This window comes from Notamacropus eugenii, chromosome 6 (genome assembly GCF_028372415.1).
Source record: "Notamacropus eugenii isolate mMacEug1 chromosome 6, mMacEug1.pri_v2, whole genome shotgun sequence".
NCBI classification, from domain to species: domain Eukaryota; kingdom Metazoa; phylum Chordata; class Mammalia; order Diprotodontia; family Macropodidae; genus Notamacropus; species Notamacropus eugenii.
This window is the reverse complement of record NC_092877.1, coordinates 105,513,043-105,529,456: the sequence shown is the minus strand read 5'-3', so window position 1 is coordinate 105,529,456 and position 16,414 is coordinate 105,513,043. Positions and strand designations below refer to the sequence as shown.

Genomic DNA, 16,414 nt, shown 5'->3' with positions numbered 1-16,414 from the left:
TAAACAATTTTTATTAGTTTTTGTAATCTAGTGAACGGGGTGCTGACTTTTACTTTTAGCCAAATAGATTTCGGATATGTCATTAATAGGAAAAATCAGTATTTCTCAATAAATCAGCAGGCTATCTAGTTGTTTGGATGTGCTTATGTAATACTCTGGCTTCTTTGGCACCTATTAGTTTACAGAGTATAGGGCTTGGATGGGAACTGTCACACCCCATGCCTGGAGCACTATTACAATATATGTTTTTCTACAATTAATTGTTAATAAACTACCTAGCACACCAGCCAAAGTAATAAACATAGCAAATTATATATGTAATGAATACTATCACATCACAGCATATCTTTAATATTGCAACTTCTTGACAACTAAAATTACCCTAGTAATTTTTTTTAAAAGGTTATGAACTTCAGATCTTTTAGCTTTTCCCAGACTGTCATGTAGCTTACATGTGATTTTTTTCACTTTATATCATTTCTCACAATAGTCTTGTGAAGTAGGTAGATATAATTGATCAGAATAATGGCTCCCCAACTTTTTTGTACCTAGAGTCTACTCTGTTTCTCCTGCATTAAGAATTTCCTTGAGACTTACTGGTAGTAGAATAGTTTCTCTTGTTACTGAGAGGGAAGAGGCTAATTTGTTTGAAAGAAAAGGAAGATATGTTGGGGGAACTGTTAGGTTGAGAACACAGTGCAGGACAAAATAGGTGATAAATATTGATTAGATATTAACTACTTGGAAGGGGCCAGCAAGGGAGGGACAGAGCATTTGTTCAAAAGAGGAAGTTTATTTTACCAAAAAGTAGCAAAGTAGTTCCAGATTGGAAATGTATGTCCATTGGATCCGCCAGAATTCTTTTGGTGGTTCTCCTTTGGGTTATCTTTTTTTCTGCTTTGAGGAAACTTGATTAAAGAGAATAGTACTTAAGAAGTAGAATTACTATTTCCAAGTGTAAAATAACTGACTAACATTATCATAGCCAAGTGTTAGCTTGTTATGTCTAGAAGATAGTTGACAACTTAAATTGAGTTTTTGAAGTATTTAGTTCCCTCAAGACTCAGGTTTGTGTCACCTCCATTGAAAAGGTCTTCCTGATTCCTTTTGCCCCTTATATGTTAGTACTGTCTTCCTCCTCAAATTATTTTGTGTTTATTTATCTATATTTGTTGTATTACTCAGTGTCTTGTAAACTTGTCAAAATCTCTGGATTGTCTTTGTCGCTGGGACCAAGAAAAGAACCATATATGTAATAGGTATTTGCTCAGTATTTCATGAGTTGGCTAAAGATTGGATGAATACACAGAGAATGTGTTCTCTAGATGGAAATTTTAATATGATAGAGACTTAACAGAGATGTTACTTCTGTCTAAAGGTAGGAGAAACGCACTTAGAGAGGGCCTTCTCCCAGTGTTATGACTGATGACATTTAATTTTCTTAACTTCAGATAGAAATAAGACTTGCGATAGAATGAAAAAACTTACTGTTTTTACTAAGTGGCTATGTAGACCATTGCCATTGACCAACTATTTTTTTACATGGATGAGTAATGAGATATGAAGATCTATAATGTACTTCATGGATATTTTTAGCAGTATTTTATTAAATATGTTTACTCTAATTTCATTGCATTAGAGTTATCTTATTCATAAATCATTAAAAGGTAAAAGGGACCATAGGTATCATGTAATTTAGCTCTATTTTGCAGATCAGTAAATTGAATATCAAAGAGGTTAAGTGATTTTTCATACAGGTATTACAATTTGAACTCTAGGTCTTCTGACTCAAAATCCAATACTTTTCTTTCTTTTTTAAAAAGAAACTAATTGCATAAAACTTTCTTCCAGAATCTGTCTTCTCTCTCCCACTCCACCTCCCACCTCCAAAAAGAAAAATAAAACTCTTGTAACAAATATTTGTACTTGAGCAAAACAAATTCCCCCATTGGCGATATCCAGATACACATGCATATGGCTTAATATGTACTCTAAATCCATCACTTCTGTTAGGATATGGGTAGTATGTTTCATCATGAGGCCTGGAATTACGTTGATCAAGAGTTCTTAAGTTTTGTTTGTTTTAAAATATTGTTTGTATGTAAATTGTTATTCTGGTTCTTCTTATTTCATTCTGCATCAGTTCCTACAAATCTTCCCAGGTTTCTCTTGAAATCATCCCCTTTATCATTTCTTTCAATACAATACAATACTATAAACATTTATTGAGTACCTACTATGAGCCACACACTGCTGAGTACTGCACAATAATATTCTATCACATTTATATACCATAGCTTCTTTAGACCGTCTCCATTTGATGGATACCCTTCTCAGTTTCCCATTCTTTGTCACTATAAAAAAAGCTATTATAAGTATTTTTGTATCCTTGCGTCTTTTTGCTCTTTATCTCTTTGGAGTATAGACTTAGTAGGGGTATTGCTGGATTAAAGGGTATGTGCAGTTTAGTTACTTTTGGAGCATAGTTCAAACTACTTTTCAGAATGACTGTACCAGTTCATAGCTCTATCAATAGTGCATATTGTCATATCTGTTTTCCCATAGCCCCTCCAGCATTTGTTCTTTGCTTTTTTTATGTCAGTTTTGCCAGTCTGATAGGTATTCAATATAAAGTTAGAGTTGTTTTAATTTGCATTTCTTTAATTATTAGTGTAAATCTTAATACTTTCTTTCCCCACTATACCATGCCTGTTCCATGTCTAATTTAAAGTAAATATAGGGCCATTTTATTTTTATTTGTAAATCATGTTTAGAACTTACAGACATTATTGAATAATGGTGAAAATGGGCAGTAGGTTGCCTTTTTATTTTTTAAAAGTAATCCATTTCATTCTGTATTATGATTTCCATCCTGCCATGTGTCTTCCCTTATAAAAAAGAATGCTAATAAAACAAAACCAAACATGGTGACTACATTTGACATTATAAGCAATATTCTCATTTTCCCTTTTTGTTACAAAAGGTCCAGGTTGGTTTGAAGGTTAAGCTGGTGTGTGGGAAATCATATTATAAAATATCTAGTGTTAGGTAAACAAAATATACTGTGGTTTTAATAAAACCTCTTTATGACTGACAGCCAATCAGATTCACTTTTTGTTCTTTCCTCATCAGTGTACTTGACAATTTTCTGATTAATATATTTTCTTTTGACATCAGAAATGTATCTCAGTTGGATCAATAAAGTGGACAGCTCCAGAGTAGAACAGTCATTGAAAATGTGTTCTGAGGAAAAGCACAGAGGGGATAGCAAAAATGTCATTTTAAAATGCATGCAGAGTGATCTCGTGCCTGTGTCACTCCAGTTACCTAAAAGACATACATTTCTTTTCTGGGGTCTGAGGATAGTCTTTAGATTTGTGGAGATTGACCAGAAAGTTTTCCAGATTTATTCTAGCATTATTGTTCTATAAAAGATAATTATTTACTTTGGAAGGTTGTTGGGAGGACGGATTAATGTACTTTTTCTTTCTTTTTTAAAAGTCTCATTGACGATTTCTTTTTGCATGACTAGCCCTTCCTTACCCTCTCCCTGTGGGACCCTCCCTTGTAATAAATAATTATAATCAAGCAAAGCAAATCGATATATTGATTATACTTGAAAGTTTAAGCTTTATTCTGTAGCAGTGGTCATAGTCATACTTCACTTTCAGTCCTCTGAAGTCACTGGTTACTTGAGTTTTGTATAATGAAACTTTATTCTCATCAAAATAGATGTAAGCAGACTTTTTGTTAAGGACCTGGTACATGCAGTACACTGTGACAGGTGTTCAGGAGAAGATACAAAGATTGGTTCATACCCTCAAGCAGATTCTTCAATCAGAGGATTGTAGTTTGAGAAATGGACAAGAACTTGAGGCCCAGGGAAGTCAAATGACTTTCTCAGGTTCACATAGTAAGTGGTGTAGTTGGAATTTGAACCCTGGCCTTCTCCAAATCTAGTGCTTTTTTGGTAGATTGTGGTAAGGGCTGTGCTCAATTTGCTCTTTGGTCTTCCTCTTACTCAGTCTGTATCTTTTTATCCATCCTTCAAAATCAGAATCAAATTGAAGGCTCACATGGTCTTTGGCTCCTAATCTAACCCCAGTTACGTATCTGAACACCATTTTTGCTGAGTTTTGTGCTCAAATACCCTCTTTATATCTATCTGCTTTCTTTTTTCCCTGCTTGATTAAGTATGATTATTTTTAAAAATCACTCCAAATCTTCATCAATAATCCTTCATTCTCCAAAAGGAATTTTCATAATTGAATTTGAAGGACCCTCCGTGTACAGTGACAAGTGTAGAAATAACAATTTTGACTTGAAAATTTTGGTAGCTACTTTGGGTCCAGTGGACATGACTTTTGCTGCACAGAGGTACAAGAAACTGACCAGAATACCTATGACTTTACAGAAGTTTTTGACATTCCCCTGAAAGGTCCCATATTCAAAGATAACTCTGATGGAATGTCTTGTCCTTGAGAGTTGAAACCTGTTCTCCCTAACGAGTTATTCCTTATTTGTTTGGTTTCATTCATAATATTCGTATTTAGTTTTTCCTCCCTTCCCTCCCAGAATTGCATATTTAGCTTTAAGAAGTTAATTAAGTTTAGTTTTGTTTCAAGACTTCTGATAAATTGTATTTTATATACCTTTGGAAATTGGAAATATAGTGTGGTCTTGCAAAGCCAGGGGCTGGAGATGCTACTTTCATCTTTTCTACCTACATTAAAGCCTAAGAATTTTGCAATATAAAATCACATTAGAAGATTAAACCATTGTATATTTTAATAATAAAATGTAATTGAAAGCAGACAAATTTGAATTTTGTTTTTCATATAGTTTTTCTTAGGCCAAATAACATTAAAATATAATGATCTTAGGCCTTTCTCAGTAGACTATTATCGTTAGGGCTTCAAAATTTGAATGTGTGAGTAGGTTTTATGTAAATGGGAACTTGTGAAGAAAGGCTTTACTGTATTTGAATTTTTTAATGCCTTATGGTATTTGTAATTCAAATATTGCAGTATTATTGGATTTATGCCCGATAAGAGAAGTGAAGTTGACAAGGCTTTAAAAATTCCATGTGAATAGCTATGTGAAATGAAATAATTAAAAATTAAAAAGTAAATTATACTTGTAATTAATAAGTAACTAATAGAGTATATTGTTTTAAAATAGGCTGTTTAATTTTAGGTTTTTTTTTTCTGGAATTCTAGGCTAATAAGACTGTAATTCATATTTCTAGCAAGTCAAGTACATAGGCTTTGAATATGAGATGAAATAGGTGGTTTTTTTGTAAAATCTGAGAAACTTAATTTTTAGTGAAGTATAAGTGTAAATGTAACAGATATAGATAGCGTTTGCTTCTTTTGTGAAATACCAATCTTCCTAATGTTTTCCTAATGTAAAATGTTTTCTGAGTTGACTTTGTCATCATTTTTCTCATAATTTATTTATAAAATTTTTGGCAGCTCTTTTTATCCAGTTCTTATGTTGTTGTAGCCTAGTACATTAATGCCTCATTAACTTGACATCATTGGGAATAGATGTTCCATGTAGGTTAGTTTTCCAGATAAATTGAACTTAGAAGTTTATAATAGTTGTAAAATTTTAAATCTGAAAGAGATCTAAGAGATATTCTAGTCCAAACATGATTATTTTGCAGACGTGACAAAAATTTTGTCAACTATTTTTATGGGATTCTTTGTAAATAACAGTATACAGTTTTCCTGTTATCGTAAAGAATATGCTGAACATGTTATATTTAACCTTGTCTTGAAGATTTCCAATCATCAGGAGGCAACATGCACGTTACAAAATGGCAGTACATTTGAAATCATAGGTTCAGATTCCCTGCTTTTTGATACCTTGGGCAGCATGGTAGCCTGAATTTCCTCATGAGTAAGATGTTCTGCCACCTAGCAGCTCTAGATCTATGACCATGATTATAAATAATATTATACTATAATATAGTGATGCCCTCAAGGGACTTTGGAAGTATTTAGGACACTCTGCCTGTGTGGTGTGCTTTTTAAATTCTTGTTTCTTTTGGGGGATCATTTCCTTGCTCTATGCCAAATTAGCTTTTATTTCTTGTTACTGTGAATGTTCTTTATTTTATGTCTTTCCCCTCCCTCCTGTTGTTGAGTAGTTTATAAAAGCCCTATACAACCTGGCCTCAGCCTATCTTTTCAGTCTCATTGAACAAACTGTTTCTCATGAGTTTTTACCCTTAAAGACAGTGCAAAACATAAGTACTTTCAGAAGATTATTTAAATATGTATCTTAAATATATTTAAGAAAACAATTTTAACATAAACATAGGAGTTGATCCTTGAAGTAATTGGAAGCCACCAGAATTGAATGAGTGGGGGAATTTTATGGTCAGATTTGGGTTCAAGGTAGATTATACTAGTAGCCTTGTATAGTATAGGCTGTTGTGGTGGTGGTGGTGGTGGTTGTGTTCATCCCTTGTTGCCAAAGAAGACCATGCCATCAGAAAAATAACGACATGACTTGCACTTGACTTTGTTTTGAATGAGGGAGGGCTGTGCAGGTCACCAGCCTCACTTCTCCTCCAGAGCCATCTGGATCCAGTGACCAGATATTCATCAGGATGACTGGAGGTGGCCCAGGATGCAACAGAAGACCTTGGCCCCTTTAGGCCAAGTTCTTTGCAGGTACTCACTTAGGGTGAGGCAATGCCTATTCAGTGAATAGGCCTGTTTAAGGAGTAGTTGGGCATGACCCCTTTAATGAGGCAAAGAAAAATAACTACATCAGGCTGGGAGGGAAACAGCAACAGTTACTATTGATAATCACTCTTAAGCCAGGAGGGAACTTGGGTAGCTGTGTGAGTAGAGAGAAAGTGTTAGATATAAGAGATACATGAAAGTAAAAATGGAAAGATTTTAACAGCTGATTATATATGTAGATTTGATGAGTGGAGGATGATACCAAGATTTTGAACCAGAGACACTGGAAGGATGTTGATGCCTTTGACATAAATAGAGTAGCTTGGAAGAGCAAAAGGTTTAGGGGAAAGAAAATGAGTTCTATATAGGGCATGTTGAGTTGAAAATGTCCCTAGGGACATCCAGTTTGAAATATCTTAACAGGCAAATTAGTAAACGTTTATTAAGGGCATACTATGTGCTAGGGCTAGGCACTGTACTAAGTGCTGGGGACACAAGCAACAAAAGACAGTCCTTAAGCCCTCAAGGAGCTCATAATGGGGGAGACAACAAATATGCACAAGCTATAAACAGGATAAATGGGACTTGATTAACAGAGGGAACACACTAGAATTAAAAGGAATTTGGAAAAAATTTTCTGTAGAAGATGGAATTTTAGTTGGGACTTTAAAGGAAGGCAGGGTGGTAAGGTAGAAATAAGGAGGGAGAGTGTTGCAGGCTTAGGGGAATAAGCAGAGAAAATTCCTGGAGCTGAAAGATGGGAGTGTCTTATTCAGTGCAGCAAAGAGGCCAGTGTCAATCAAAGGCAATTAATTGGTGATTCAGGACTTAAACTTGGGGTAGAGATTGGAGAGCTGGATCTATAGATCTGGGAATCATCTTCATAGAGATTTTAGTTAAACCCATGCGAGCTTCTGAGGGTATGGAGAGAGATTTCTTTTTTAAGTAGTTTATAAATTGTAATAGTCTGTTTTCTAAACCTGTCAAAAGCATCTATTTGAAAAACTGATTAAACATTTTCTATGTGCAAGGCATTGTGCTAGTTGATGGGAATATAAAAATAAGATTCTAAATAGTTTGGGGAAAAAATTGGTGGCAAATGTGACAGATCAAAATGTCACATGAAATATATTAGAAATTTTAAGTCACAGCAGCAACTTGCAGTTCACAAATGATTAAAGGTCAAATTATATAAGGTAATTTTCAGAGGAAGAAATACATTGTTAATAATAATGTGAAAAAATAATCAAGAGATGCACATTTAAACAACTTTTAGGTACTATCTCATACTCATCAAATTGGCAATAACAATTAAAAATCAAGGAAATTCTATATTGTTAGGATTGTAGAGAAACAGGTGTATTTGTTCATGACTGGTAGAATTGCAGACCTCTCTGTAAAGCCTTTTTGGAGAGCAATGGGCAGTCCAGAGTCAGAGCTAGAAAAACATATCCATTAGCCCAGTAATTTTTTTGTTGGGCATATACCTTAAAAATATTTTTAAAAAAAGAACTATCCATTTGAAAAAATTTTTATAACATTATTGTATATAATTACAGAAAACTTCAAACAGCCTAATTGTTCAACAAAATGGAAATGATTAAATGAATTGTGGTATATTAATGTAACAGAATACCTTAATTCAATTAAGACTGAAAAGTATGAAGAATAGAAATCTGGAAAGACATGAAATGTAGTAAAGCAAAAACAGAACTGTAAGAAAGTGATGGAAAAGTAAATGAGAAAAAAGAAACAAAGAATTCCATTGGGCACTTAGAGCGACTTTGACAATGTTATATGTATTTTGTGAGATTATTTTAAAGAGTCACTAATCAAATTCAGTATTTTGTATTTATATTCAGTGTTAAATTTTGAATATGAATTTTTAAAAAAGATTTGCCACCCAAGGAGCTTAGTAAAAGATCACTTTAACTTTTTGCCTAGTACAGCATCCTAGAGAGGCAGTGTGGTTCAGGAGATACAGGGTCAGCTTTGGAGTCAGGAAAACCTGGGTTCAAGTTTTGCCTCTGATACATACTAGCAGTGTTAACTTGGGCAAGTCACATAACCTCCCAGTGCCTCGGGCAACTCCTTAAGATTTGTCTGGAGCCTCCCCCTCCCAAAAGAATTAAAGTCACTTTTAATCATATTTCAGTAGTATAGCTAGATTTTTACTAAATAATTTTAGCATACTTTAGAATATATATTTTTAAGTTTAATAGTATTTTATTTTTTCCCTAGTTTCATGTCAAGAAAATTTTTAGCATTCAGTTTTACAAGATTTTGAGTTCCAAGTTTTTCTCCTTCCCTCCTCTCTCTTCTTCTGAAAATGGTAGGCAGTTTGATAGTTTATATATATGCTATCATATTAAAAACATTTCCATATTCGTCATAGTTGTGAAGAAGAAACAGATCAAAAAGAAAAAACCATGAGAAAGAATAAAGTAAAAAAATATGCTTTGATCTGCCTCAGAGTCCTTCATTTTATAATCTGAATGTGAATAGCATTTTCCTTCATGAGTCCTTTGGTTTTTTAGTTTTTCAAATTTTCCTCTAATTAATTAATTACTTAATTTTACTTTTTAACATTCACTTCCATAAGATTTTGGGTTCTAAATTTTCTTTTCTTCACTTCCATCCTCACCCCCAACAGAGCTTGCAATCTGATATAGGCTATACATATACATTCATGCGTCCTTTGTACTTGTCTTGAATCATTGTGTTGCTGAGAAGAGCGGAGTCATTCATAGTTGATCATCACATAACACATCACATAACACACTGATACTGTGTATGGTGTTTTTCTAGTTCTGCTCATTTCACTTTATAACAGTTTGTACAAGTTTTTCCAGGTTCTTCTGAAATCTTCCTGTTTGTCATTTCTTATTGCACAGTGGTATTCTATTACATTCATATACCACAACTTCTTCAGCCATTCCCAAGTTGATGGGCATCCCCTCAGTTTTCAGTGAAAAGGGCTGCTATAAATATTTTTTGCACATATAGGTCCTTTTCCCTTTATTAGGATCTCTTTGGGATATAGACCTAGTAGTGGTATTGCTGGATAACAGGGTATATTGCACTTTGGGGATAGTTCCAAATTGCTATCCAGAGTGGCTGGATCATTTCATAACTCCACCAACAGTGCTTCAGTATCCCAATTTTCTCACATTTTCTCTAATATTGATCATTTTCCTTTTTTTGTCATATTAGCCAATCTAATAAATGTGAGGTGTTATCTCAGAGTTGTTTTAATTTGCATTTCCCTAATTAAAAGTTATTTAGAGCACCTCTTCATATGCCTACAGGTAGCTTTGATTTCTTCATCTGAAAACTGCCTGTTCTTATCCTTTGATCATTTGTCTGTTAGGGAATGACTTGTATTCTTTTAAGTTTGACTCACTTCTGAATATATTTGAGAGATAAGGCCTTTATTAGAGATACTTGCTGTGAAGATTGTTTCCCAGCTTTCTGCTTTCCTTTAGAATGTTTTCATAATATCTGTGGGCACAAAGTAATTTCTAAATCCTCATCCTTGTAGAATAAGAAATTAAATATTTTTCTTTCTATATAAAAATGTCACCGATGACCACCAGCAATTTGAAGTGCTTTGACTTCTTTTTCAGTAGTATGAACACCTACTCCAAGCTATATGTACTTATTCTTGCCTGGTATATTTTTCAAAACAGGTCAGGGTTAAATAAAGGATGAAACCTTGCTCTGGATAGAACATACATTCCAAAGTGATATTCCTAAAGGACATACATGACCATGATGCATCCCTGCTTGAAAAGCTCCAGTAGCTCTCTGTTGACTGTCTCTAGCGTAAAATACAAGCTCCCCTGTTTGGCATTTAAAGCCCTTTTACAGTATTTCCATCTTTCCTTTGTAGGCTTATTATTCCCCTTCATGGACTCTGTGGTCCAGTCTTACTCCTCAATGACATTCCATCTTAGTTCTCTGTATTGTTATAGAGGCTGTACTCCATGCCTGGGATGCACTTCTTTCTTCTCTCTGCTTTTTATTGTCTGTAGTTCTCTTCAAAACTCAAGGTTACCACATACTTCCTTACTGGATCCACCCCTCCTTTAGTCCCACCCCCATCTCTGCCCCTCCCTACCATCCCCCAATTATTTTGCATTTACATGAGAATATATTATCTCCTTTGAAAGAATGTGAGCTCCTTTGGACAGGGACTGTTTGGTTTTTCTGTGTGTGTGTGCCTAGTGCCTGTGACATAACAGATGCTTGATAAATGTTTCTTGTTTGACAGGTCTGTGTGGGGTTCAAGCCTGTGACCTTGGTCTTATTAGTAATTTGCTATCTCTAGACAAATCCACAGCAATACTTATAGAAACTCTGTTTTGAATCCTCCTAGGTTATATGATGATTACAGTCTAATTACTTTGTTAGATGGGATAGATGCTTTTCATGACAAGTGAATGTATGTATATACATAGATTAAAAATTAAGGTAGTTCTCTCAGCTTTTAGATGGGAATGTTGAGACCTAGTGAGATTAAATGACTTGTCTGAGATCACTGGCCACTAAGTGTTAGAGCCAGTGTATGATTTCCTGATTCTAGTCCAGTATTCACACTCTCTTTATGTATGTTTATACATGTACCATGTATATACACCATACATGTATTTGTACTTCTACTACTGTTATAGTCTGTAATTAAGTTCTCAGATTGACTAAAGTCATTCTTAACTTTAAACCCAGGAAAAGGTGAAAACTTGGACTGGAAGCTTTGTTTTTATTTGTAAGCAGACCTAGGAAAGAATATTATTTGCTGCTGGAAATGAGCAGCAATTAATTTTATTAGTATTTTGTTAGTATACTGAGCCATACTGTATATCCCACCCTCACGCTTGGTAGGAATAACCTCTCTATATATTGAAACTGTTAATATAAACCTTTAATATTAATTAAACTTGTGAAAATTCATTGTAAATATATTTTTTAGGAAAAAACTATTATATAAAGTGAAAGCGTATTCTTGTTATGACTAATTAAATGTTAATTATTTTGTTCAATGAATCCTTCTCAATTTAGTTTGCTTTCTTCTTGTTCAGGACTTTGCCTTTGGAGGGAACACCCAGATTTGATACATGGCCTATAATACATACATCTCCATTATTGACTTTTTCTTTCACCACTGTCACAGATTTTCTATGACCAGGGTCAGCGATAGGCAAAATAGTGAAGTAAGTAAAGCTTACTTTCAACATTCCTGCCTTATGTTAGTGCTTTCCCTTCTCCTCCTGCCAGAACCTCATTGCCAGATTTCCCCACCCCTGCTCTTCCTTGTACTTTTGTGATCCCCCTCAGTTGTAATTTGTCATATAGCTAATATTCTTAGGACATCTTTGAACTTCCAAGGTGTCAGCTAATTTAATGTGATTATTCTGTATTGTCTTCCTAGAGGGGTAGTCTAAGGCATATTTCAATTATGGCATTCTGGGAATAGAATGAGAATTTCAGGCCCTAGACTACTTTGTTATGAGGGGATTTTATTTTTGAAATTTAAAAGTAAAGACTGATTTAAGTGCTATTTTATCCCAGGCACTATGATGGATATTATATAGATTATAAGGAAGTGTAAGTCATAGACCTTGCCTTCAAGGAGCTTATCAATCCCCCTAAGGAAGTACCTTTCTATTCCACTGCTGATCCCAGCTGGCCCTGTATCTGACCATTTTGTTTTCTGTCAAACTGGATACTGATAGTGACCTACCATGTTGAAAAATTGATTAGTAAGGAATTGTTACAGAGCACTTGTAAAGCTAGAGATGAATTGTTTACCCAAGGTTACAGATGAGTTAATGGGCAAGTTAGGATTCAAATCCAGGTCTTGGGATTCTCAAGCCAGTGCCCTGTTCGTTATAGAGTACTGGAGCTATATAAATTCTAAATGTCTTTTACAATGTTTTATTATTTTTTTCTCCTCAAAGTTGCTTACTATAGGGTTCTTCTCTGCATGTCATCTTTGTGCATTGTGCGGGAGACATCATACCTATTTCAGAAATCTGTTATGTAACTGAAGTTAAGCTTTTAAGCAGTTAGCCAGGTAAATGCTATGTTCCCTGGGAGATTTTTTTTAAGTCTATTACATGAATTTGTAAAATTGCTTTTAAATGTTTTAAAAGGAAGATGCAAGCTTGCATAATTTGCTTTTTTTTAAAGCTACATAACACCTCTTATTTTGATTTTTCCAGTCACTAACAGACTCATATAATGGTTTTTATTATCTGTTGTCAATATATGTTCACTTAGAATGCAGAAGCCCATTACTAAAGAGCTTCAGGGAACACAAAATTAAGTATTAAGTATGGATATTAGGTTAAATTTAATCTCTTTGGGACATTTGCCATACTTTGAAAATTATTTCAATTACCAATTTTGATTGAGATGATGTTTTGTTTTACTTTTTAGTAATGTTTAGTAAACATTTAAAGAGATGTTCCCAGATGTCAAATGATAAAGGATTTTATCGACCTCTTTTGTTTTTATATTACTTTCATTTCCAAATATATCCCTCCAACCTTCTAACAAAGCATTTAAAAAAAAAAATCAACAAACACATCAACAGAGTCTGACAGTATATGTAATGTTCTATACCCTTAGCCCTCCAGAGACAGGAGCAAATGCATTTACTATTCTCCAGGGACAAACTTTTTCCTTATTATAATTATATAATATTTGATTTCATAACAGATGTATTTCCTTTCTTCAATTTTCCCTCTGTACCATCTTATATGATGGCAGTTCAATAGCAGAAAATAATAACATATCCTTGTTGATAAAGGATCCTTTGGTAAAGCCATAGTCTCTTTGGCTGGTAGGAACTCAAGAATAGATGAAGCCAAATGATTTATCCCTTGGTATTTGGAACCTCATTTTCAGAATGATAAAATCCCGTCAGTATTTTAATACCTAAACATCCTGTTTCTGATAAAACTTCAGAAGAGGTATCCAGCTACCTCTTTTACTTCTTGGCTTCTGAGGCAGTTTTTGGTATTTCTTCTCCACCTCTTTGTGTTTTCCCTTACTCATTTTCCTGACCTCTCTCCTTCTGTCTTCTAATTTCCTAGTTCTCCTTTATTTTTACTTTTTCTTTTGAAGAGGTTGCTCAGCAATCATATAAAATGTTTGAAGTCATTTTTTTAAGGTAAAGCATATGCGAATGAAGAAGTATTCTTTAATGTATTCCCATCCAATGAACAATCTAGCCCAGGGATTCTTAACCTTAGGTCTGTGGACCCCAAATGGGTCCATAAATATATTTCTTCAGTGGGTCTATGAATTTGTTTTTTAAAAATATTTTGATAATTACATTTCAATAAAATTGGTTTCATTTGTAATTCTGTGTATTTTATGTACTTAAAACATTCTGAAAAGGTGTCCATAGGCTTCACCAGACTGCCCAAGGGGGTCCATGACATGAAAAGGTTAAGAATTCTTGATATAGCCAGTTTTTGTTTTATAATAGTTATTATTGCAACTGCTGACATAATGACTTGTTATACTTTGAGTAGTATTTAATGAAATGTTTCTGTATCATATTTAAGCTTTCATTGTTAATCTGTGTGTGTGTGCGCGTGTGCGTGTGCGTGTGTTTTTTTAACTAGCTCTGTGACCATGGGCAAATCATTTAACCTTTTTCAGCCCCAGTTTCCTCATTTGTTAAATGGGAAAAATAATATCTGTAATGGTTACATCATAATATTATTGTGAGGATAAATTAATTTTTTTTACATACATATATGTCATTTTGCAAAATGTAAAGCAGTATTAAGTGGAGAGCAATTTATTATCTTTTTGGCACAATAGTATCATGCAATGACTTTATTCTTATTTTTTTATTTTCATAGATTTGGACTGAGCAACAAATTTGAATCAGAATTCCCTTCATCATTAACTGGAAAAGTAAGTGTTGGAATTATTTAATAATATTTTCAGCCTTTCAACTAAAGGTTTTCTTACCAAAAAAACTTTTGTTATTTGAATTTTAATGATTGTACGAAATATTTTATACTTTAATGATTTAGTAATTTTTTAAAAATTTCTTTAGGTAGCGCCTGAAGAATTTAAAGCCAGCATCAACAGAGTTAACAGTTGTCTTAAGAAGAACCTTCCAGTTAATGTCCGTTGGCTACTTTGTGGTTGCCTTTGTTGCTGCTGTACGTTAGGTTGCAGTATGTGGCCAGTTATTTGTCTCAGTAAAAGAGTAAGTTGGATTATATATTTATGTATTTGCAAACAGGAAAGCATGTCTTGTTCAGTTTCTTATGCTTCAATAACTGGTAGTCATTGAGTGAAGAGTGGTTTTAGGAATAATGAATAAAAGCAAAGTTAAATAATTACAATCCTAGTAGTTTAAAACTGCATAATGGAAATACATATTTAGCTCTTTATCACAGACTAAATACATACAAGTTGCTCTTGGTAGTCATGTAAGATATGTATACATGGACTTCTATTACAGTGAAATAGAATGAAAGCTTATTTGGTCCATGTATTTTATTTCATCATGAATTGTTTTTGTACCTATTTTCTGACCAGAAATACAGAGAAAGATAATCACTAGTATATCAGGTGTTAGATGATGAATTCTTTGACCATGTCAATACATGGCACAAAAAAAAATACATAATAGCCTTCATTGCAGCTGATTCTGCTTCCTCAGTGATTGATGCTAGCGGAATGACTGAAAAGGTTGCTAAGAAACAGTTTTAAAATGTTCTGTAAACGCTTAACTCTTTCTATTCTAAATGTAAGATCTTGGTCCATTGACTAATGATTTTGATACACTACTAGAAAAACTAAACCATATTAGTATCTACATTCTCATGATAAATAATATTAGAAGAATGCCTCAAAAGTTCTTAGAGAAACAAATAAAAGATTTTGTGTAGTTGGTTTCATCATGTACCTCTAGATCTGACATATAATTTCTTGGGATACTTGATCATTTTATTTTTCAGTACTTATGATGAACATAATTAGCACACCATGAAGATAATTCCAATACATGTGCCAGCATTTATTGCAGAGAATTAAGAACATAGATTCTACAGAGAACCTGATGAAAGCCTCCAAAGTCAAGGCAGCATGTGTATCTGTAGAATACAGTCCACTTAAATCCAAAATCTTCATGAAAATTATCCACATATGTACCAAGGATGTTCTTAATGAAAATATGAGAATAAAATGTGAAGGCTTCTAAAGATATTTCTCTACTACAAACCATGTCTTCACAGTCATATGATTGACTGAAATAGTGTTGTGTATATTGTTTTGTTGATTTAAAAGAAAAATTGAGTAGAGCAAAGGAACACTGAGATCTCTTCAGTAAGGTATCTTTCATGAATTTATTGAGATCATTCAAGATTCTAACCTTACACTTGGAAACACTAGAGAATATAATCAGTATTCATTAAACACTTCTCAGAAAATTGGATAGCTATGTGGCAAAGAAGAATAAATGTCTTGAGCTGTATACTTCACTGTTCAGCGCACTAAAATGACTGTATCAATAATCTTATATTTTAAAAAGGAAGAAAGACTTGTTTATTTTCTCAGTTGGATAGGAGGAACATATTCATCAAGGAAGTAGAAATTATTTTAGATAAAATTTAATTATACGAAAATAAAAGCATTATTGCTAAAGTTATAAGAGGAGACAAATTGGAAGAAAATATTTGCTGTGA

The 16,414-nt window shown here is 33.6% G+C and overlaps 1 protein-coding gene across 1 annotated transcript in view; it reads left to right on the top strand.

Annotated features, from left to right (window-relative positions):
• The window catches only part of CHIC2 (cysteine rich hydrophobic domain 2), a 41,800-nt gene that overhangs the window by 2,632 nt on the left and 22,754 nt on the right, over positions 1–16,414 (top strand). Inside the window, exons 2-3 of the mRNA XM_072620786.1 lie at positions 14,576–14,630; positions 14,776–14,931. Of these exons, the coding sequence (XP_072476887.1) occupies positions 14,576–14,630; positions 14,776–14,931 (211 nt within the window). The remainder of the gene's footprint in view (positions 1–14,575; positions 14,631–14,775; positions 14,932–16,414) is intronic.